Genomic DNA, 25,027 nt, shown 5'->3' with positions numbered 1-25,027 from the left:
GAAACGATCAGTTGGAGTCAATTCCCTTACCATGTGCTGACTCTGGAGCCTCGACTGGCGTCTCCTTATTTTTTAGGCCGCTCGCTGATGCAGGCCTTGAACCTTCCTTTGGCGCCTCGTCCTTTTCCACCTTCCGTTTTGGGCGGTTTTCCTTCTCCTTGCGACTCTCGCCTTTGCCTTTTGACTTCCTAACTGGGGTGCTGCTGCCCGCTGTCATCGTTGGCACTGCCGGACCATTACTGGTGCCAGAAGGCCTACGTCTGGGCGAGCTTGGCAAAGAGCGGTTCTTCAATCTGTTTCCGAAAACAATGACAGGGCAAATTTTTTTTAAAACGGGAGGGGGCTAGAGAGTCGGTGCACCCCAATGCTCGCTGACTTTCGCAGGCTCCTGATCCGGCAACACTCCCAATTATAAACTTTCATCCTCTTGTTCAAACCCTCCCAAGACCTCGCCCCTGACATCTCTGTAACCTCCTCCAGTTGTATAACTCCTCAATGTCCCTCCAGTTTTGATCTCTTGAACCTTCAAATTTTCTTTGTCCTTCATTGAAAGCTGTGCCTTCTGCGACCAAATCTCTAAACTGACCCTCTCTCTCTGTGCCTTTAAGACGCACCTTAAAACCACATGTTCTTTTGGCCACATGTTCTAATCTCTCCTTATATGACTCAGCATCAAATTTTATTCAATCACGCTGCTGTGTAGTGACTTGGGATCACCGCCCACAGGTCAGAGATAAAAGGGCAGATGAAGGAGTGAGCTCACCTGGCACGTTGCCCAATTCTATATCAACCCATTTTATTTTTATCACCAATACATAGTTTGTTAAAAGCAAGTATAAGAGAAAGAGTTGGGAGAACGCCATGCCATCAATAGCTTGTCTCTTTCAACCCCTGTGAAGAATGAAAGAAGTTCTTTTTAGAATAGTTGGTTTGAACATTCTAGGGGGTGGGAGAGAGAGAACCATTACCCAATCTGATAATACAATGCCTGTGCGTATTAAACAGAAAATATGTAAATAAAATTATTCTGAGTATCTCAACTCATCCTGTGGAATCTCTGCAGTGAGAGCAATGCAGTATTTGTCTGCAAAAAGGTAACTGGGGGAGAGAGATAATCAGGCCAGACTGGGACCTGTATACATAACTTGTTATAAATTGTATTAAAATGTAGAATACAACCAAGGCAGAAGGAGTTACAGGCTGGAATCTAATACAGGAGTTTAAGTGGTTTATATATAGAATAACGGATACCCGGGAGTGAGTTACAGACTGGAATCTAATCGAGGGGTTTGGGGTGGTTTATATATAGAATAACGGATACCCAGGAGTGAGTTACAGACTGGAATCTAATCGAGGGGTTTGGGGTGGTTTATATATAGAATAACGGATACCTGGAAGTGAGTTACAGACTGGAATCTAATCGAGGGGTTTGGGGTGGTTTATATATAGAATAACAGATACCCGGGAGTGAGTTACAGACTGGAATCTAATCGAGGGGTTCCAGATGGTTTATACATAGAATAACGGATACCCGGGAGTGAGTTACAAACTGGAATCTAATTGAGGGGTTTGGGTGGTTTAAGTATTGAATAACAATACCCGGGAGTGAGTTACAGACTGGAATCTAATTCAGGGGTTCGGGGTGGTTTAAATATTGAATAACAGATACCTGGGAGTGAGTTACAGACTGGAATCTAATGGAGGGGTTCAGGGTGGTTTATATATAGAATAACAGATACCCGAGAGGGAGTTGTGGGATGAAAACCAATTGAGGGGTTCAGGCCAGTTCATAGGTCAAAGGGACACTCCGATTTGATCTAAATGCAGTTTGCAACATAGCAATTGGAGACATTGGAGTTTCAAGTACCAAGAGGGTGGGTGATGATTTGAAAGACTGTAATGTGCAGTGAGGGTTGGTACAGGAGTATTAGGGAGTACCTGGCTTCTCTCGCTACAAACTCTTTACTCTTCACAATGGGGAGGGACTGTCGCTTCCTCATTATTTTGTCAGACACGCTCCCAGAGTTTAACAGGGCATGTTTTTCCTTCGCGTTCTCCCGCTCCTTGTCCTTTTTCTCCTTCTTCTCTTTCTTCTTGCTTTCACTCTGGTGACAGAATGGAAAGAGGGTTCAAAGTCCGAGACAAACCACAGGTAAAGCGGCGGAGATGAATGATTCTTGCATTCTAGTATTGTCTGTTGCGGCAGAGGCCAGGTGAATAAACAAAATAAAGACACAGTCTGGCAAAAACCAATTGCCAAATGAGTGTCCACATCCACAAGACTGCTGCAGGGGATGACAGGATAACAAGGAGGCCATGAGAAACTGAAACTGCCTCTCTTTCAACTCTTATTAAAGTGAAAGATTTCCTCTTTCTTGATAAAGGGAATTGAGTTCCAAGTGGGCACAAGATTAGAACCAGTGGTAAGCGAGGAGGATACACACCAACATGGAGTCCCCCCATTCGATCATGGGATGTGGGCTTCACTGACTGAGCCAACATTTATTGCCCATCCCTAATTGCCCTTGAACTGAGTGGGGCTTTTTAAAGAGCCAATCACATTGTTGTGGGTCTGGAGTCACACGTAGGCCATTAGTGAACCAGACGGGTTTTTAATGACCATTTTAAACTTGAGATTTTTGCTGAATTCAAATTTGGCATCAGCTGTGTGAGATTCAAACCCAGAGCATTATCCTGGATCACCGGACAGTGATGATACCACCATCTCCCCTAGTTGGCCCGAATGGTTTGTTTCTGTTCAATTTGCAAAATGAAGAACAGATGAAAGTAAGGGATATCGCAAAGGTTCCAACCACATGGCGGGGGGCCTCTGCCAGTGAATAAAGTATGGACAAACTCATGCAAATTCTAACACTGGTTCCTCGAACAGATCTAACTTGTAGTTACTATGACCAGTTTCACTCCCAGATTGAGTTACTGCTCGAGTGGAAAGCCCTGACCGCCACAGTTGCCAAGTTTGTTTGGGTGTATCCCTTCAGGTTCTGTTATACAGCCTCCCACTGCATTGCCCAGACCCACAGGCTTCTTTCCCCACAACCAACAACATTATAACAAATAAGTATAGATAGCGGGGGAAAAAAAACACACTTTTTATTAATGCCCTCACCACTTGTCTCCTGTGTTGCTCCCAATGGTATCCTGAAGATTCATTTTCAATTCCTTGAAAACAAACCTGGAGGTTGGCCACCGCATCCTACCCTCCCTCACACATCGAGAAGTTTCATCAGATTGCAAAATGAAGCTGTCTAAACAGGGACGACATCAGAGTAACAAATACACAGGAACAATTCCCTCATCCAACACATGCAGACACGTATGCATCCGCACGCATGCACAATCCCTGAATTAAATGATCAACTAATCCGGTTTTAGACTAGGTTGAGTTATGGCCAGGACACTGGGAAAGTTCTTTTCTGCTCTTAGACTAGCGCCATGGAATCTTTTTCATCCACCTTGAACAACCAGAATTGGAAGTCAAGACCTCAGTCTAACAACTCACCCAGAAGATAACACTCGAGACGCAGTTGCTTTCCCTCAGTGCTGCAATGGAGAGTTAGCTCAATGGAGTGAATCCACCAATTTCTAACTCAGAGGGATGATACTATCAATGAGCCAAACTGGTGCTGTTATCTATTTATATCTATTTTTGTTATCTGTTGTCTATTTTCTCCCAGCTCTTCTGCATGTCCTGCCTTTGCCTCGCTGGTACCTACCTGATACCTCGCTCAAGATCAGTCCAGGGTCCAAAGCTGCCTAGACCCTATGGCTGGACCAGCTCAACTCACTGGAGAACGATGAGGAGGAGGAAGCTATTCTAACGTTAGAACATCAAGAGCAATTAACATAGTCCAAAATCATAGCCCTGTTGGAGTCAACTATCTCAGCATGGATTGGAAACCAGACCGAGGCTGTACGTGACCCCTGCAGCCCAATATCAATATTCAAGAAGTTATAAAATAATTTATTGTCATCCCAATGAGTCAATCCAGTGACTCAGTGTACAGCCAGGAAAGTCGCAGGTTCAACCCTCCCACGCTCATCTGAACCAGGTCGGCTACTGGCTTAGGGAGGGAAAAAAATCAGGCATTGGTCCTTCTCCCAGTGAGCTCTGTGAGATGTCAGTGAGTTCCCGTTTTGTGGTTAGCCTATTGTGGCTGCCCAAGTTTACACTGCAGGATCTCACGAAGGGTTTGGCTCATTCTGAAGGTTGCCTCTGCAACTCAATCCAACAAGAAGTCAACATTTCCAGAAGCAGAGAAAACAGTCAAGAGGAGAAAAAAAAGGACCAATAAATAATTAATTCCTCTTCAACAGACAAAAGATTAAGAATGAATAATTTAGTCTGATCCACTGCCATAGAGATGAATATTGTGAGGGCTGCTCACAGTCAGAGTAAGGCTGCGGATTGTGACTCAGGAAAATCTCATTCCTTGTTCTTCTGTCTCTCCCTCCTCGTTTTCTTTTCCTCGTGTCTCTCTAAGGAAGATCTTGTTGACAGGAATTACACAAGGAGCCCTTTCTCCTTTCTACCGGTTATATGGTTACTCACCAGGTGGGGGTCAGTTTTGTGCCGTCCTGGGATATCAGGCGAACTGAGTGCAGCCCTCCATCGGTTAGAGCATCTGTGGAGCGGTTTGCCATTACTTGGGGCTACTGGGCTGGCTGAGGCTGAGCGAGGACAGAGGGGGACAACTGGGAGGTTCACAGAAAGGGGGAGGGAGGCAGTTGGAGCATGGAGGGAGAGAAGGACAATGAGGAGGGAGAGGGGGATAATCAGGGATTAAAACATGGAGGGGGGGAGGGCGGAACGAGGAGGACGAGATGTAAGGAACAGGGAACGTGGAGGCAGACGTGATGAAAAGGAAATGAGGAAGGAGAGACGGACAAACAGGGAATGAGAAGGGGGAGGGTAACGACAAAATAAGAGAGATAAGCACACACAAAAGAAAGGAGTGTAAGAATGAGCAGCAGAGATAAAAGATAATGTTAGAGATACAGACACAGAGAGAGAGGGGATATATTGAGAGTGGGTGTAGCAGATGGGGAAATAAAAGAGAGACAGCAGGAGATAAGAGGGGAACACAGTAAGATAGGGGAGATGGAGAGGTGAACAGTGAGGCAGAGGTCGTGAGAAAGTCAGAGAGAAAGAGAGGGCATGAGTTGGCAATGGAAGGGAGAGAGAACAAAGATCAGATTCAATGTTATTTTCACATTTTAAATCAAGTCATTAACCAAGTTCACTCCCAGCTGCAAAGCGTGTTGGTTCAATGTGAGAACAAACCTGAGTCACGTCCGTTACTTGTTAGAACAGCAACACTCCTGCTCCTGGCGAGGAAGGATAGAGTTGGGGTCATCAGTCGATCCACAATACTGCTCTCCCATGCACTCAGCTGCAAACGGCGAGCTGCAGGAAAACAAAACCTTTTCACCCATCAGACAGCAGACACAGCACACCAGGGGAACGGGAGGGAATATTGTCCACGAGTGTGGGTCACTCTCACAACACCCAACCCAGAGAACCAGGTCAGAGCACAGCCTGGGATGTTTGGGGGAGGGGGGGGGGGTCAGTTAACGTCTGACAAACATTGCAATTGGCTGGGAAGGATTCAAATGATGGAACGCAATCTCAGCATTTATGGAGTTACAGAGTTTTACAGCACAGCGGCTTCACGGTCCTGGCATTAAGATAAAACCGTACAGCATGGAGAGGGGTCATTTAGCCCAACGTGCCTTGAAAAGAGCTATCCAATGGATCCCGTTCCCCTGTCACTCGCAATAGCCTCGTAAACATTTCCTTTTCAAGCATTTAATCAAATTCCCTTGAAAAATTATCACTCACATTGCTTCCAATATCATTTCAGACACCATATTCTAACTTTCTTCTCATCCTCCAATTGATCCCTTAACCATAAACCTGTCCGTTCTGATTAATAAGAACGTAAGAACATAAGAAATAGGAGCAGGAGTGGGCCGTCTAGCCCTTTGAGCCTGCCCCGCCATTCAATAAGATCATGGCTGATCTTATTGAATGACACATCTGTTTAACCTGTGCTTAACCCTCTCTCCATTCACATTGTCTGTACCTTTAAGACTTGATTACCTGTAAAGACTCGCATTCCAACCATTATTTTGTAAATTGGGTTTGTGTCTTTATATGCCCTGTTTGTGAACAGGACTCCCACTCACCTGACAAAGGGGCAGCAAGCGCTCTGAAAGCTCGTGGCTTTTGCTACCAAATAAACCTGGTGTTGCGAGACATCTTAATGATTCTCCTGCCAGAAGTTTCTCCTTGCTTATTCAATCAAAATCACTTATAACTTTCAACTTCTCTGTTAAGTTTCCTCTCCATCTTCAGTAATATAAAAAGAAATCCTGCTTTTCCAGACTCTGCAAAGTCATCAGCTCAACTTCCTGCCCCTGATTAAGTTTCTACAATCTAGTCAAATACTATAGGCTGAATCTTGTGAGGGTGACTGGGGTCTTGGCTGGCGAGGCATTGAGCGCCCTGCTCTCACCTCTCTTCCACCTTGTTCCACTCTTGTACATGATGGGCCAGCGACAGGTCTACCCTCCTCGGGTCAGGGACCCCTGGCCGGATGGGCAACTCCCTCCAGCCAAGAGGTGCCGGTCAAACAGAAGCTGGCAGCTCCATTGAACAGCAGCGCCACTGGGAAGGTGCTGGCTGCCTCTGGTATGGCATCTCAACCTGGAAGGCAGGTGGAGAGGACCTGCTGGGAGGCAGAGGGTGGAACTTTAGCAGCAATGGCAAGGTTCCCATCCACAATCTTCCCATCTGATTAAATGCCCCCCCCACTGCTATCAAAATCACCATGTGGGCAGAATAAAAGATTTGCCCTATTTGTGTAGAAGTCTTTGAGAGCTGTGAGATGCTGTGACGTGTGAATAAAGAACAAAGAACAAAATCAGCCCGGGAAACAGGCCCTTCGGCCCAACGAGCCCACGCCGCCATCTCAACACCACCAGTCCCCCTCTCCACCCACGACCCCTATCTATTGTTTTCATGGCCATCCAGATTGAGGGAAACTAATTTAGGGACAATTTATTCCTGCCAATCAGCCTAACAGCACATCTTTGGGGTGTGGGAGGAAACCGGAGCACCCGGAGAAAACCCACGCAAGCACGGGGAGAATGCGCAAACTCCCACAGACACCGGCCCAAATCCATGTGTCTGCACAGCAAACAGTGATAGTCACTGAGCTGTCGTCTTGCCCAGTATCTGGTCCAGTTTAGGCACACACTAACGACATGAAGCACGAGGCCAATCTCGAACATTCAAGAGCAGCCCCAGTACGACCCATCGCGTGTATGCCCCCCGTTGGACAACAAGGCGGACCGACTTAAAACCTGTGAATGAAAAGGGAAGAAAAAAAAAATGACTTGACCCAGAAATGCAAACAGTTCCTGGATTCAATCCAAGGCCTAAGGGTATTCTCTAGGCCCAGCAATGGTAGAAGAATATGGATTGGCATCAACTGATCTGAGCTAGTGAGAAGCCGATTAATAAAAGAGGTCTGCTGCTTATTAGGATTAGCTTCAACTGGGATGTTCCCCATGGTTTGCTGACACTCCAGGTGGTATATTAAGATTGGCCACTTGGCCAGTTCCATCAGAGAACCAGGAGGTCAAGAGTCAGCACCATCTGAGAGCTGCGGAGCTACAAAGGGCCAGGGAAACAACCATATCCGTTAGATGGCCACAGAGCTGTAGACAAGGCCAGCACCATCATGTGGTCAGGGAACCAGGGTTAGGGTAAACACTGCACTGGTACATTATGGATCAGCTCTTGTCACAGGGCCGTTGAACCACGGTTAGACAGGCAGCACGTCCACTGGCCAGGACCAGCCGTGACAGAAACCATCAGTGCCAAGGCTAATGCCAGCTTTGTCAATGGACCACGGCAGAATGTACAGCTCCAACACTGGCTTATCAACTCAGGGGCGAGCTCAATCTGCAGTTACCTTTGGAAGTTGCCGACCTTTGAATACAGTATGTAATATTATAAAAAGACCAGAATCATTCCCAGCAATTGTGCCCTCCGGGAGGTGCAGTGCAACCAAACACCCGACAACGAAAGTATCTCATTGTGATCGAAAATAGAAGCAAAAGAATACAGGAAGTTTCAAATAAAAAAGGAGGGTCTTACGGAATCAAAAGGTTATTTTTGTTTCACTCTCCGGAGATGCAGCCAGGCTGCTGACACTAACACTGGGATCCTGTCAGTGTGACCAATCACTAACACTGGGATCCTGTCAGTGTGACCAATCACTAACACTGGGATCCTGTCAGTGTGACCAATCACTAACACTGGGATCCTGTCAGTGTGACCAATCACTAACACTGGGATCCTGTCAGTGTGACCAATCACTAACACTGGGATCCTGTCAGTGTGACCAATCACTAACACTGGGATCCTGTCAGTGTGACCAATCACCAACACTGGGATCCTGTCAGTGTGACCAATCACCAACACTGGGATCCTGTCAGTGTGACCAATCACCAACACTGGGATCCTGTCAGTGTGACCAATCACTAACACTGGGATCCTGTCAGTGTGACCAATCACTAACACTGGGATCCTGTCAGTGTGACCAATCACTAACACTGGGATCCTGTCAGTGTGACCAATCACTAACACTGGGATCCTGTCAGTGTGACCAATCACTAACACTGGGATCCTGTCAGTGTGACCAATCACTAACACTGGGATCCTGTCAGTGTGACCAATCACTAACACTGGGATCCTGTCAGTGTAACCAATCACTAACACTGGGATCCTGTCAGTGTGATCCATCACCAACACTGGGATCCTGTCAGTGTGATCCATCACCAACACTGGGATTCTGTCAGTGTGATCCATCGCTAACACTGGGATCCTGTCAGTGTGATCCATCACTAACACTGGGATCTTGTCAGTGTGACCAATCACCAACACTGGGATCCAGTCAGTGTGATCCATCACCAACACTGGGATCCAGTCAGTGTGATCCATCACCAACACTGGGATCCTGTCAGTGTGATCCATCACCAACACTGGGATCCTGTCAGTGTGATCCATCACCAACACTGGGATCCTGTCAGTGTGATCCATCACCAACACTGGGATCCTGTCAGTGTGATCCATCACCAACACTGGGATCCTGTCAGTGTGATCCATCACCAACACTGGGATCCTGTCAGTGTGATCCATCACCAACACTGGGATCCTGTCAGTGTGATCCATCACCAACACTGGGATCCTGTCAGTGTGATCCATCACCAACACTGGGATCCTGTCAGTGTGATCCATCACCAACACTGGGATCCTGTCAGTGTGATCCATCACTAACACTGGGATCCTGTCAGTGTGATCAATCACTAACACTGGGATCCTGTCAGTGTGATCCATCACCAACACTGGGATCCTGTCAGTGTGATCCATCACCAACACTGGGATCCTGTCAGTGTGATCCATCACTAACACTGGGATCCTGTCAGTGTGATCCATCGCTAACACTGGGATCCTGTCAGTGTGATCCATCACCAACACTGGGATCCTGTCAGTGTGATCCATCACCAACACTGGGATCCTGTCAGTGTGATCCATCACGAACACTGGGATCCTGTCAGTGTGATCCATCACCCACACTGGGATCCTGTCAGTGTGATCCATCACCAACACTGGGATCCTGTCAGTGTGATCAATCACTAACACTGGGATCCTGTCAGTGTGATTGAACATTGGGATCCTGTCAGTGTGATCCATCACCAACACTGGGATCCTGTCAGTGTGATCCATCACCAACACTGGGATCCTGTCAGTGTGATCCATCACCAACACTGGGATCCTGTCAGTGTGATCCATCACCAACACTGGGATCCCGTCAGTGTGATCTATCACTAACACTGGGATCCTGTCAGTGTGATCTATCACTAACACTGGGATCCTGTCAGTGTGATCGAACATTGGGATCCTGTCAGTGTGATCTATCACTAACACTGGGATCCTGTCAGTGTGATCTACCATAACATTAGGGTACAGGAATCTTATCAGTGAGATCTATTGCTAACACTGGGAACATGTCGGTATGATCCATTGCTAACACTGGGATCCAGTCAATGTGATCGACCACTGACACTGTAATCCGGTCAGCGTGATCTATCACAATTATCTACACTGCTTTGTACTGAAATTCCCATTTACCAGGCCTTGAGAGATTGAAGTCTACACTGTTTCTCCCATGATCCTGAAAAGGATCTGATTTTTGGATCTTGCTGTGCCTGTATTTTTCTGGAGACCACGCCGATTCAGGCTGCACTGGGAAGCAGTGGAGCTGGTTCAGTGTGGGCGTCAGAAAGTGAACAATGCAGAACCACTCTGAAAACAAAAAAATCCTCTTCCATTTCCACATAAACCGCTTTCCTTTCTTGCAAGAAAAGCAAGTTTTCAAAATGTATTGGCATACACCCCCCCCGAAACGGCACTGCCTGGCACACAGCGTGCTCCATTTCACCAAGCATTCCCCCAACCACAGCTAAACATTCAACATGGATCATTTCAACATTGAAGAATTTGAGGGGCTTTGACAGAGTGCATAATGGGAGGATGGTCCCCTTTGCTCGGGAGTCTAGAAACAGGACACATTTTTATAAATAGAGAGTTTTCCATTTAAGATGACAACGAGGGGGAACTTTTTCTCTCAAAGGATGGGGTTCTGTTCCCAGAAAGGTACGTCAACTGGGTCATCGAAGCTGAGTTAGGAAGATCTATAACAGTCACCCAGGACAGACAGGAAGGTGAAGTTTAGACCACACTCCAAACCTTATCGGAAGGCAGAACAGGCTCAAAGTACTGAATGGCCTCCTTCTGCTCCCATTTCTTATGATCTCATTAAATCATTGGCAGGATAGGCAAAAGGTTGATCGGGTGATAGGACTGCTCTGCGGCAGCACCAGCTCCTAACCATACCCAGCACCAGGACAAGCTCTTCAATCCAAAGGTGGGCCCAGCGCCAGTTCCCTTTTGTAACAAAAAGCACGCACAGCACCTACACCTCTGCACCCCCCGCTCCCCACCACTGCCTAGCTCCCCCATCAACGTGAGACTCTGCTGCGGCCTGAACACTATTACAACTTGAAACCAGCAGCGAGCCCCAAGTGTTTCTGACTCGCGCGCACTAAGGAGCAGCACTGAGTCACTACAAGCAGAGGGAGACACAGGGCTGTTAATTTTCATCAGACTGCCACGTAAGGACAGTAATTAAAGTTGGCTGGGGATCTGAATGTCAGCACGAGATCCAGGCAAACACACTCAGAATAACATTCCTTAAAAGGGGGCAAACGTCGGTTTGTAACATTCTTTGGTCAGCCAGGTCTCGGGTAAAACACCAAAGACCACGCAACGCTGCCCCTTCAAATTGCAACACCCTGCATATTACCGTCAGGGCTATTTTTGTAGTCGGGGGTTTCAACGACTGTTCCAAATCCGAATAGTCGGAAAGTTAACAGCCCTGGAGAAGGTGTCTTTGGGGGTCTAACGGTGGGGTGGGGGGGGGGGGGGGGAGAGAGGGGAAAAGGGGACAATGAAAGATTCCATACTTCTGCTGGGGGAATTCCAGAGAGTGGCTGAGGACTTGGAGAGTCTCTTGTTTAAGATGGAATCCACATGTTTGGGCAGATTGACAGCCGAGACAGAGCACCCCTCTGACCCTGGAAGAGAATGGAGAGACAGACAGGAGAGAGAGACAGAGAGACAGAGAAATAAATACCATTGCGTCTTCCTCCAATGAGCATCTCAGGGACAGACATCCTCTGGTGCTGGGTGGGGAGGGTGGGGGGTGTGATGGATGACGGGAGTAGGAGGGGGAGCAATATGGAAGGTGAAATGGAAGGAATTGAAGATGGTGCCATTCATTTAAAGATATATCTACAACTGCAGAACAAGGCCCATCAAATTTACCCCTTCCTCAAAATGTTTCAATCTCCTGAGAACACAACTTGTGAAAAATCTCAATCAAATCATTCATAATTCCCAAACGTTTCCTCTTAAGACTGGCACTGTCGCCCTCCAGAGACAATATTCTACAACCTAACCATTACTCCATGATTTCTGTTTTGTCCCTGGATCCCCAATCATTGCCAACAACTTGACACCTAATCAGATATTTGTGGGATTTAGCGGGAATCAAGTGAAAGAACCAATTGCTTTCTCCGGACCAGCCAACACTCCATGTATCTAATCACATCTTCTTCACTGCCGTTGGCTCAACTGACAGGCTGGAACGACCATCTTGTTTATTGCCAACATTTTCTACAATTCTCTAAACATTTTCCAATATATCAACGTCCTTCTGATGGTAGGATGCCTAAATAATACTCCTGAATTGTGAAAACTGGCATAGAAACCGGAGTGGACCATTTTAAAAATACTTCAATGTTTGTAAATCACTTTGGGTCGGAACCGAAACGTGCTATATAAATGCAAGTCTTTTTTTTAAAACAGGTTATATGGCTGAGCTGTAGCCCGTACTCTTCAATACTCTCATCCATTATCAGTCTCAGGCCAGGAGTTTCCAGCTTCAAGATGTTTTGGATTGGAGAGAGCGGATTTTAGTGAAATAAGACAGGATCTGGCCAAGGTAGAATGGGAAGAGTTAGCAATGGGGAAATCTACAGAAGAGAAGTGGGGGGCATTCAAAAAGGAAATGGGGAGATTGCAAGCCCAGCATCTTCCCTCTCGGATGATAGGGTCTGGGTAACAGACCCAGAAAACCATGGATGACCACAGATATTCAGAATACAACGAGAAGGAAAAGAAAAAGTGCAAGGGGAGCAAATCAAAGGAGGCATTAATGAGGTACAGAAAGTGCAGAGTGAAGCTTAAGAAAGCAATTAGGAAAGCAAAGAGAGAACATGAGAAAGCTCCGGTTGGTAAAAGTAGGCAAAATCCCAAGATATTCTCATAAATATATCAAAGGGAAGAGGATAACCAGGGAAAGAGTGTGGTCCATCAGGGATCAAGGGGGCAATCTATGGGTGGAGCCAGAGGACATTGGTAGAATGTTAAATAAATACTTTACATCTGTCTTCACCCAAGTGATCGAGGACAATAGTATGGAATTTGAGGAGAGTATCTGAGGTTCTTGAGTACATTAACATAGGGAAGGATAAGGTATTGGGCAACCTTAAAAGTGGATAAATCTCCAGGTCCAAATGAATTGCGCCCTAGGCTGCTGTGGGAGGCAAGGAAGGGGATTGCAGGGGCTCTGACCCAAATTTTCAATTCTTCTCCATAGTTCCCTGGTTTATATCTATAATAGTCATGATGTGGAGATGCCGGCATTGGCCACTTTAGGACTTGAACAGCAGATTAGGTGTAAAGATTCGCATTCTAATCAGTAATCTGTAAACTGTCTGTGCTTTATATGCTCTGTCTGAGGCCAGAACTCTCCATTCACCTGACGAAGAGACAAACCCAAAAGCTTGTGAGTTTACTATCAAATAAATTGGTTGGACTTAAACCTGGTGTTGTCAGACTTTTTACTGTGTTTATCTCTATAACCCTTCTTAAAGAGCGGAACCACTTTAGCCGTTCTACAGTCATCTAGCATCTCCCCTAGGGGTAGAACAGCTAATGTGATTCTGCTATTTAAGAAGGGTTATAGAGATAAACCAGGGAACTACAGACCAGTGAGTCTCATGTCGACACTTCCGAGGGAGAGTATCTATCTCCACTTGGAGAGGCAAAGCTTGATCAGGGATAGTCAGCATGGCTTTGTCAGAGGGAGGTCATGCCTAACAAATTTGATTGAATTTTTTGAGGAGGTGTCAAGGTGTGTAGACAAGGGTAGTGCAGTTGATGTACTTTACATGGATTTGATAAAGTGGGTTCAAAATTGCCTCAGCTGTATGAGACAAAGGGTGATGACAGAAGGCTGCTTTAATGACCGGAAGCCAGTGTCCAATAGGATTATGTGTTGGGCCCTCTATTATTCGTCACTTATGTAAATGACTCTGTGGGGGGTAGGATTAGTAAGTTTGCGGATGATACAAAGATCTGTCGGGTGGTTAACAGTGAGGCGGGGTGTCTTGGGCTAAAGATCAATGGAATGGTCAAATAGGCAGATGGAATTTAACCCGGAAAAGTGTGGGGTGATATATTTTGGAATGAGTAATTTCACAAGGAAGTATTCAATGAATGATAGGACACTAGGAAGTTCTGTGGAACAAAGGAATCTTGGCGTGTTTGTCCACAGATCTCTGAAAGCAGAAACGCATGTCAGTAGGGTGGTGGAAAAGGCATAGGGGACACTTGCCTTTATCAATCGAGGCTTAGATTACAAAAGCAGGGAAGTCACGTCAGAGTTGTATAGAAATTTGGTGAGGCCACAGCTAGAATACTGTGCATAGACCGGGCTGCCACACTATAGGAGGGGTGTGATTGCACTGGATGGGGCGCAGAGGAGATTAACCAGGATTCTGTCTGGGATGGAACATTTAAGTTATGAAGGGAGGTTGGGTAGGCTATGTTTGTTTTCGTTAGCGCAGAGGAGACTGAGGGGGCGACCTGATCCAGGTACAAGATTGTGAGGGACATGGACAGAGCAGATAAGGAGCAGCTGTTCCCCTTATTGGAAGGGTCAGTTATGAGAGAACATAGGTTCAAAGCGAGGGGCAGGTTGTTTAGAGGAGATGTGAGGAATAAGTTTTTTTTTACCCAGAGGATGGTGATGGTCTGGAATGCACTGCCTGGGAGTGGGGGGGGTTGCCGTACATCCTTTATAATGTACCTGGATGAGCACTTGGCATGTCAAGACATTCAGAGCTATGGGCCAAGTGCTGGCAGATGGAATTAGGTGGGAGTTCAGATATTTAAATGTATCCATAAATGTGCAGCACGGTAGCACAGCGGTTAGCACTGCTGCTTCACAGCTCTAGGGTCCTGGGTTCAATTCCCGGATCAGGTCACTGCCTGTGTGGAGTTTGCACATTCTTCCCGTGTCTGCGTGGGTTTCCTCCGGGTACTCCGGTTTCCTCCCACAGTCCAAAGATGTGCGGGTTAGGTTGATTGGCCATGCTAAGAAATTGCCCCTTAGTGTCCAGGGATGTGTAGGTTAGAGGGATTAGTGGGTATAATATGTAGGGATATGGGGGTAGGGCCTGGGTGGGATTGCGTTCGGTGCAGACTCAATGGGCCAAAGGGCCTCTTTCTGCACTGTAGGATTCTATGTGGCCTTGACGGGCTGAAGGGCCTCTCCTGTGCTATGTGATTCTATGATTTCTTCCCCACCTTCCCCTGTGGGTTTTCCAGCAGGAGAGGTGGCTCATCACTGGCCGCCGGCAGGATATTTCAGACTCGGCAAAACCAATGGAAATGTGTGTTGCTGGCCAGCCACACCCCTGAGGAAGCTGTCGCCGATGTGAGGTGGGATTGCCTTCGGCAGGGCCGGAAGATTCCGCCGGTGGGAAGGGTCAGAAACTTCAGCCCTTAAGTCTTGGAAATTCCAGTTGAGTTGGAGCACTGACAGCCTTTTGGGAGAAGGGAGTTCCAGATTTCCACTACCCTTTGTGTGACGGCATTCAACACCCATTTGGCTGCTGAACAGCCTAGCTCGAATTTTAAGACTCTGTGCCAACTTACACTGAGTTGCCCTTGAAATACAAGCCTGAGTTGATTAACTTCACAGTGACTTTGACCAGTCACAGTCAAACCTCTTCCACCTTTATTGGTGACACCAGAAATCCCAGTCTGAGTATAAACTGCTGACCTTTGTATGTCTGAAAGTAAAGTCATTTCCTGTAAAATTACACTGTTCGCCACTCTGATTGCCATGCCCTCTTACTAATATGTCAATCAATCCATCATGGTGTCATTTTCCCAACACTGCGCTGATATTCAGATTAGTTTAAAAGAATTGGACTTACTGAGACAAATTTTCCCATTCTGCAGGCCACGGGCAGGGGCAGACCATGGAAAGGTCTGTTAATCTCAGGTGGGATTTTCCGGTTTCGGGGTGAGCCTGGCTGGAAAATCCCACCCGCCTGTTTTTTTCCACTGACGCCAGTTAAGCGAACACTAAGTGTAATGAATAACCAGTGGACAATAAGGAGTGTATCACAATAGCGACTTGTATTGGTGTCAGTGACAATCCACTGACTAAACCATGATAGAATTGTAGAATGTTACCATCAAGAATGAGGCAGAATTGTCTGATTTTTCTCTGCACAGGCCCCTAGTTCACATCCTACACACGCTCTGCATCTACCTTTCCCCCACCGAACTTCTAATTTTGCAAAGTTACTGGGCAGGATTTTACAGTCTCGCTCGTCCCGAAACTGTGAAATCCCTCCCAAGGTCAACAAGACTTTCCTATGTTCCTCCTCTCACCCACTCTGATTCCTGTGGCGGCAGGCCAGTAAAATTCCGGCTGCTATGTGTAAGATAAACACATCATACGTTTTATAATGAATTATCCATTTGTTAGTCTCAATACAAGGATATTTCTACAGATCACCAACGCAACTAAAGGTACATCAGACAGCCACCCAATCTCAGTAACCCTCTGAGTAACTAGCATTAATTGCAGTCTCTCCTTCCCCCCTCCTCTCGGACTCCTTGCCTGCATTATATTTTAAACCATCTTTCTCCAGGTGTTCCATTTGTAATTTCAAACTTCTTTGTCACATCTTCCCTTGCCCTGCAAGGCAGAGCAATAGTTCCAAGATTTTTCAGGCAAGTTGTGGAGGTTTGGAATTGCACTTACAGCTGTTTGGCGTGAGTGTGATACAGCCATGGAATCCAAGTGGCTGAGATCCCATTATCGACAGTGTTTGAATGTGGTTATCATAGAGTCATAGCTTCGGCCTAACTTGTCCACGCCGCCCTTTTCTCTTAAACCCCTAAGCTAGTCCCAATTGCCCACATTTGGCTCATGTCCCTCTATGTCCATCTTACCCATGTAACTGTCTAAATGCTTTTTAAAAGACAAAATTGTACCCGCCTCTACTACTACCTCTGGCAGCTTGTTTCAGACACTCACCACCCTCTGTGTGAAAAAATTGCCCCTCTGGGCACTTTTGTATCTCTCCCCTCTCACCTTAAACCAATGCCCTCTAGTTTTAGACTCCCCTACCTTTGGGAAAAGATATTGACTATCTAGCTGATCTATGCCCCTCATTATTTTATAGACCTCTATACGATCACCCCTCAGCCTTCTACACTCCAGGGAAAAAAGTCCCAGTCTATCCAGCCTCTTCTTATAATTCAAACCATCAAGTCCCAGTAGCATCCTAGTAAATCTTTTCTGCACTCTTTCTAGTTTAATAATATCCTTTATATAATTGGGTGACCAGAACTGTACACAGTATTCCAAGTGTGGCCTTACCAATGTCTTGTACAACTTCAACAAGACGTCCCAACTCCTGTATTCAATGTTCTGACCAATGAAACCAAGCATGCCAAATGCCTTCTTCAGCACTCTGTCCACCTGTGACTCCACTTTCAGGAGCTATGAATCTGTACCCCTAGATCTCTTTGCTCTGTAACTCTCTCCAATGCTCTATCATTAACTGAATAAATCCTGCTCTGGTTCAATCTACCAAAATGCATCACTTTGCATTTATCTAAATTAAACTCCATCTGCCATTTGTCAGCCCTCTGGCCCAATTGATCAAGATCCTGTTGCAGTCTGAGATAACCTTCTTCACTGTCCACTATGCCACCAATCTTGGTGTCATCTGCAAACTTCTCACCCAAATCATTAATACAAATGACAGTAACAGTGGACCCAGCACTGATCCCTGAGGCACACCATTGGTCACAAGCCTCCAGTTTGAAAAACAACCCTCTATAGCCACCCCTGACTTCTGTCTTCAAGCCAATTTTGTATCCATTTAGCTACCTCACCCTGGATCCCAAACAATTTAACCTTATTCAACAAGGTACCATGCAGTACCTTGTCAAGGGCCTTGCTAAAGTCCATGTAGGCAACACTAACTGCACTGCCCTCATCTACCTTCTTGGTTGCCTCTTCAAAAAGCTCAATCAAATTTGTGAAACATGATTTTTCACTGACAAAGCCATGCTGACTGTCCCTAATCAGTCCTTGCGTCTCTAAATGCCTGTAGATCCGGTCTCTCAAAATGCTTTCCAATAACTTACCCACCACAGATGTGAGGCTCACTGGCCTGTAGTTCCCAGGCTTTTCCCTGCAGCTCTTTTTAAACAAAGGCACAATATTTGCCATCCTCCAGTCTTCAGGCACCTCACCTGTGACTATCGATGATTCAAATATCTCGGCTAGGGGACTCGCAATTTCCTCCCTAACCTCCCACAATGCCCTGGGATACACTTCATCAGGTCCCTGAGATTTATCTACCTTGATGTACCCATGTGTGTGGTCCTATAGCCAATGAAGGAGGAAAAGCAAAAATGACAAGAGTTTCTACACTTTTCTGTGGTCAAAATGAATCCAAAACGGAACAAGAATAAACCAGCTTCCAGGACAGTGTGTACAGCTGGCTAGGGCACACCTCGATGTAAAGGGCAACTGGATCTCTGTGAATTGGGCACGCTGAATTTGTAACTAGCTTAGCTGTGCCTGGACATCCTGGACCTGGGATAGAAAGATCCCAGATTATCAAGGATTGAAGGGATTACACCAATGTGTTGTGGAGGGTGGACAGTGTAAATGAAATGGGACAATTTTATAAAGGGTGCAGGAGCAGAGAGATTAGAGGCACGTTCACCTTTACAATTCTTTGGCAGTAGCAGAATATCTTGAGAAGGCTGTTAATAATGCATACAAGATCCTGGGAGCTGAGGAATTTGAATGTTGCTGAAGCTTTTCATCTTGCACTCAACAGGACAAACCTAAGAATGCCAAATTCCAATCTATCACAATTTACACTACAGGAGAAAAGGCTGCTGATTGGTTGGCAAGTCAACTCTCTTTGGCCAATGCATTGCCATGGGGAAAGCAACAGGTTCCCGAGCTCCCGGTCACTCAAAAAGCTATAAGACTTGGAACATAATACTTTTGTTTGCAGAGAATGGGTCGCTGCGTGTGAATATATGTCACTGTTAACAAGCATAAGTGAACCACTTTTGCGAGCTTGACTGATCATCTTAAATTGGTGATTAAGTGTGTCTACCGATATACTCAGGATTGTTCAGCAAGTGCTGCCAATCGCGCAATCACATCTAACAATGCAGTTTGTTTTGGGTTTTGTAAGCGTGAGTGAGCTGAGTATGGCCTGAACTCTGTCTATAACAAACATTCTGTTTATTTTGATCAGCTGGGATGTGCAGGCCAGTCCATGCAGCATTTATACTCTTCTCAACACTCCTCTAATCTAACTCCAGCAGCATAATCTTCCATTCCAATCTTTCCTGTATGCTTATAGATCACAGCATATAGGTTGAACCTTCAAAACGTTCCTTCCAAAAACAGCGTTGACTTGGAAGTCAAGTATAAAATGTGAACTACCAGGTTGGCGATTGTCATTTCAAAATGTGAAAAACGGACAAACGTGAGCCTGAATAGCTTGCTGAGACACGTCCAAAGGCTGAACTATGGACATTAATGTCCCGGGTGTAACTGCAACGTGGTATTATTTCTTCACAGGAGTTTCCTTATCTTATTGTAACATTAAATCTGAACATGTCCCATCCTAAGGTGTGTTCTTTGAGTAAGTCATTGGGATATCTATTGTCTACACTATCAGTCCACTGCTTCACTCCATTCTCACCCACCCATCATTGCAATGACTTACTATGCAAGTAAAACATGCGTTTCTGAGGCGAGAAACTGAGGCTGACTCACCTACGCACATCAGAAGTAAGAGCAGGAATTGACCATTTAACCCCTTAGAGCCTGCTCCGCTATTTGATAAGATCATGGCTGATCTGATTTTGTACCTTGTGGTCTCAACTTCACATTCCTGCCTCTTCCCCCCCCATCCCCCGATACCCTTTGCCTCCTTCGTTGGTCAAAAATATGTCTACCTCTGCCTTAAAAATACTCAGTGAAACTCTTCCCATTCTGTTCAACCTCCATTGTGTAGTGTGGTGCTACTGCCATACCAAGTGGCACAAATAACTGTTCTGTTGGCACAACAGTGGGCCTCCAGGAAGCACTGAGGACTGCTGTAATCAGCAGAATTGTTTACCATAACAATCTGTAATCATACAGCCAACATGTTACTCATTCCTCCAGTATCATCAAACCAGGAAATTAATCCTGGTTCAATGCAGATGCTGAGGGTTTTGTCCGGAGCAGTATTGGGCATACTTTACAACGAGGCCTGGACCTAGTGAAGCTACATCACAGGACTAGTTGCATTTTAAACACCAAATAAAGCAGGTAATAGTTTGGCAGTTCCATAATCCATCAGAGTGGCACAAAGGTCTGATGCCCCTACGAACTTTGATCATGGAAGGGGCTGGACAGTGAAACAACAACAGGAGAAATGAGCTCCGTGAACAGAATCAGCGTTTTACAGCACAGAAAGAAACCCTTTGGTCCATCATATCTGCGCGGGCCATCAAGCACACATCTATTCTAATCTTATTTTGATGAGGGGCTTAGCTTATGAGGAAAGATTGAGTAGACTGGGCCCGTACTCATTGGAGTTTAGAAGGCTGAGGGGGGATCTTATAGAGACGTACAAGATAATGAAGGGGCTAGACAGGGTAGAAGCAGAGAGATTCTTTCCACTTAGAAAGGAAAACAAGAACTAGAGGACACAGCCTCAAAATAAGGGGGTGTCGGCTTAGAACTGAGGAGGAACTTCTTCTCTCAGAGGGTAATGAATCTCTAGAATTCTGTGTCCGTTGAAGTGATGGAGACTACCTCGTTGAATATGTTTAAGTCACAGGTAGATAGATTTCTGATCGATAAGGGAATTAAGGGTTATGGGGAGCAGGCGGGGAAGTGGATCCACTTCAGATCAGCCATGATCTTACTGAATGGCGGGGCAGGCTTGAGGGGCGAGATGGCTTACTCCTGCTCCTATTTCTTATGTTCTGTTCTTATTTTCCAGTCCATAGTCTTTGTTTGTGAGACTATGGCATTTCAAGTGCTCATCTAAATGCTTATCAAATATTGTGAGGGTCCACGTCTCCACCGTCCTTTCGAGCAGTGAGTTCCAGATTCTCACCACCTTCTGAGCGAGAAAGCTTTTCCTTATATCCCTTCTAAATCCCCTGCCCCTTACTTTAAATCTATGCCCCTCTACTAAGGGGAACAGTTTCTTCCTATCCGTCCTATGTACCTCATAATCCTCAGACAGCAGGTCGTGCAAAAGAGAAGGTTAGAGTGTTTGTAAGACTGTTCAAACAAACTTGTTGAGTGAATGGTTTTAATCGGTCTCAGTCCAAGATTCCTGTTATCATCTCGCCAATTCAGTCCACATTATAGCATTAAGAAGCTGCTGATTGAACTGGACACAGTCAAGTCCAGACAGAATTCCTGCTATGGTACAGAAGAACTTGTGTAGCAGAGGTAGCTGCTCCCTGAACCAACTGGCATCAGTATAACAGTGACGCTGGTATGTACTCAGTAAAATGGCCTAGATATGTCCTATTCAGAAAAGGCAGGGAAACACCAAGGTGCACAATATGTAGAATCTACACTTCAGAAACTCCCCAAGCTTACTGAGACAGCGTGGTCCATAGAAACCCACAGATATCACACACCCCTGATATCAGCAGAGTGTTTGTCCTGGAACTCCCTAGCGATCAGTGTGGAAGCACTGTCTACATGATGGACTGTAGCAGTTCAAGGGCAGGCCCTTCAAGATTCTTTCAGAGCAATTAAGGATGGGCAATAAATATCATGTTGGCACTATTAACCATACCCTGATAACAAGCATTATAAACAATCAAAATCATATTCGCAGTAGCTCTCTGAATGAGCCCTCCATTTAATCCCATTCTCTTTACCAAGTGATCTTTTTCGCATATTTATCCACCTCTCTTTGAAAAGCTGTTAGTGATTGGTTGGGAATTTCTCATTGCACGTTGCGTCTCTTCTGGTGGAAATCATTTCCTTCTCAAGTCGCTTTGTCAAAACCTCTTGTAAAGTTCTGCTGTTTGTTAAACATGGGAACTCTTTCAGCGCCACTCAGCTGTCAACAGACTCAAACTCAGTCTCTGCCAGGCACCTTTTAAAAATTTCATTGAAGAGTCAGGAATTAGAACTATCCGAGCCATGTTATTGGATGGGAGGAAGAGAGAGGAGCGGTTCAAAAACATTTGGGCATCTCCAAATCACGTACATGGTAGCGCTGAAATTTATTCTCATTTTATTATAACAATGTTTTGGAGGTGATACAGGCCAGGTAGGTGGACTGCTGAGTGGGCTGCCTCTCCTTCTGATTTTTGCAAACTAGACTGGAACTCAACCCAGGCCAGAGGAGTGAAAAGTCTTGCCAATTTTGTTCGCCATGAGAGAGAATCACAGTGGGTAAGTTCTAATTCTTGGGTTAAGACAGAGGCAGAGAGGCAAGAGAGAGCTTGACCCTACACTAAGGGCAGGATCCTTCAATCTCGTCCATTCCTGGCCAGTGAGAATGAGGAATATGACATCCAGCCAAAACTCCATTCACTGCAGTGGCACCAGAGAATCCAAACTGCGGACGAGATTGGAGGTTTTTGGCAAAAGCCTGCGTCATAACCAAAATGATGTAGAGATGCCGGCGTTGGACTGGGGTAAACACAGTAAGAAATCTCACAGCACCAGGTTGCAGTCCAACCAGTTTATTTGATAGTAAACTCACAAGCTTTCGGGAACGGTGTTCCTTCGCCAGGTGTAGGGAAGGTTCGAACCTTCCACACACCTGACAACGGAACACTCTTTTCCGAAAGCTTGAGAGATTACTGGTTGGACTCTAACCTGGTGTTGTGAGACTTCTTACTGTCATAACCAAAACGGCAGTGTTGGATGGAGTGACACTACTGCCTGCATCAGTGGTCAGATTTTTGGTCCCCTTATGCTTCAAACTCTGTCTCGAAATATCCAAGACTTTCTCCACCTGCAGATGCCACTTATAATCCCCTCTCTCCACAACTGCTGCTTCTGTCAAGTGCCATGCCAAGTTTTGAAAGATTCAATTAAATAGTAAACCTCTTGTTAAGTTCTCATGGCGCTGTACTCATGGAGAACACGGCTGTACTATTGATATGGCCCTGGGTACAGAAGAGAAACAGGAAGGAGTTCTGTCCTTAGCCACTGATGTCCCTCAATCAGATGAGCAAAGTCCTATCACTGATCCAAGCAATGTACCACCTTGGGAATCAAACTGTCCTCAGCAGCCTGGTACCTACACACACAATGCTTCCCAACTCTACACTGCTACAATAATGAAATAAAAACACCTGAAACAGTTCACAAAACACAAGTCAAAGAAGGTGAAACATTGGAGATATGATACCCTGCCAGTAAAGATTATTTAAAGTAAGTATCACGAGTTAACCGTGCAACACCAGTGGATATTCCCATTAACTGGACTCACTCTCTTTGTGCACACTCAGGGTACGAGGGAGGGCTCCAGTCCATGACCACCTCTGTTGACGGATCTCAGCCCAGGTTTTCTTGGTCGACCGCTGCAGCACAGCTTCGTAACGCTCCTGCGGAAAGGCATGAGGGGAGGGTGAGAGAAATCACTCGAGGACAGTGCCCAAGACCGCAACAGATCACAATCACAGTCAACATTTTGGCAGTAGGTGCCTGTCTCTTAATTTTTCCCTTCCTTTTTTGGATGGGAAAAAAAACAACAAACTGTAAAAGTAAAGCTTTTTCTAGTGCCCAGCCACAAATGGCCACATTTATTGGATTCAGTTTCAGAAGTTGCCCTGAGTGGATCTGAACTTGCAACCCCTGGATTAGACCAGTTTTCACACTCTCCTTCTACACGCATTGTGTCCAACGTTGGCGTAATATAATGCGAGATCTAAGTGTTTTGTTTTATTGCCCTCTCTGTTGGGGAGGTATAAATAAACTTGATTTAATAACGGCTGCCTATAGATGTTCTCATCTTATTCAGAAAAAATGAGGAGCAGGAGAGAAAAGAATTCTTTTCTAACACTTCATTTGAGAAGGCAAGAATTGAGGAATGTTCTACCGTGATTTTTTTTTTGAAACTCCTATCGTTGATTTTGAGGAAGCTTGAGTGGCTTGAAAGATTGCTGTACGTTCAGTACATAGTGCATCAAGACATATGGTCCTGGGTTCGATTCCCGGCTCGGGTCACTGTCTGTGTGGAGTTTGCACACTCTCCTAGTGTCTGCGTGGGTTTCCTCCGGGTGCTCCGGTTTCCTCCCACAGTCCAAAGGTGTGCAGGTTAGGTTGATTGGCCATGCTAAGAAATTGCCCCTTAGTGTCTAGGGATGCGTAGGACAGAGGGATTAGTGGGTATAATATGTAGGGATATGGGGGTAGGGCCTGGATGGGATTGTGTTCGGTGCAGACTCGATGGGCCGAAGGGCCTCTTTCTGCACTGTAGGGTTCTATGGTTCCATATAAAGAACAAAGAACAACACAGCACAGGAAACAGGCCCTTCGGCCCTACAAGCCCACGCCGCCATCTTAACATGCAATGAGTGCCCTCTTCTACCTATGACCTTTGTCTATGCTTATTGGATGCCACAATAAAGGGGTGCAGATTTAGAGAATGAGGGACGCCTAACTTAGGGACAATTTGTTAACACCAATCAGCCTAAGGGCACATCTGTGGGGTGTGGGAGGAAACCAGAATACCTGGAGAAAACCCACGCAAGCACGGGGAGAATGTGCGAACTCCCACAGACACCGGCCCAAATCCATGTATCTACACAGCAAACAGTGATATAGTCACTGAGCTGTCATGTTGCCCATCAGCTGGTCCAGTTCTGGGAACAATGGCAGAACTCAACCCCAAGAAACAGTATTGGTGTAATTATAAACAAAAGTTACACATTTAGTTGAAAGTGAATACAATAGGAGCTGAGGGTAAAGTAAAGATTTTCCTT

At 45.8% G+C, this 25,027-nt stretch overlaps 1 protein-coding gene across 3 annotated transcripts in view; it reads right to left on the bottom strand.

Annotated features, from left to right (window-relative positions):
* The window catches only part of LOC145357908 (ensconsin-like), a 237,341-nt gene that overhangs the window by 35,582 nt on the left and 176,732 nt on the right, over window positions 1-25,027 (bottom strand). For 2 of the 3 annotated variants that reach the window (XM_080211476.1, XM_080211478.1), the window contains exons 5-10: window positions 23,533-23,647; window positions 11,617-11,727; window positions 5,303-5,425; window positions 4,571-4,713; window positions 1,939-2,105; window positions 31-293 (exon numbers count right to left, since the gene is read on the bottom strand). In XM_080211476.1, coding sequence (XP_080067602.1) covers window positions 31-293; window positions 1,939-2,105; window positions 4,571-4,713; window positions 5,303-5,425; window positions 11,617-11,727; window positions 23,533-23,647 — 922 coding nt within the window. The remainder of the gene's footprint in view (window positions 1-30; window positions 294-1,938; window positions 2,106-4,570; window positions 4,714-5,302; window positions 5,426-11,616; window positions 11,728-23,532; window positions 23,648-25,027) is intronic. The other variant, XM_080211477.1, reaches the window with a different exon arrangement.

Source organism: Carcharhinus amblyrhynchos, chromosome 24 (genome assembly GCF_965287045.1).
Source record: "Carcharhinus amblyrhynchos chromosome 24, sCarAmb.v2.hapA, whole genome shotgun sequence".
Lineage (NCBI taxonomy): Eukaryota > Metazoa > Chordata > Chondrichthyes > Carcharhiniformes > Carcharhinidae > Carcharhinus > Carcharhinus amblyrhynchos.
Note: the sequence above shows the minus strand (reverse complement) of the source record. Positions and strands in the feature narration are given on the sequence as shown.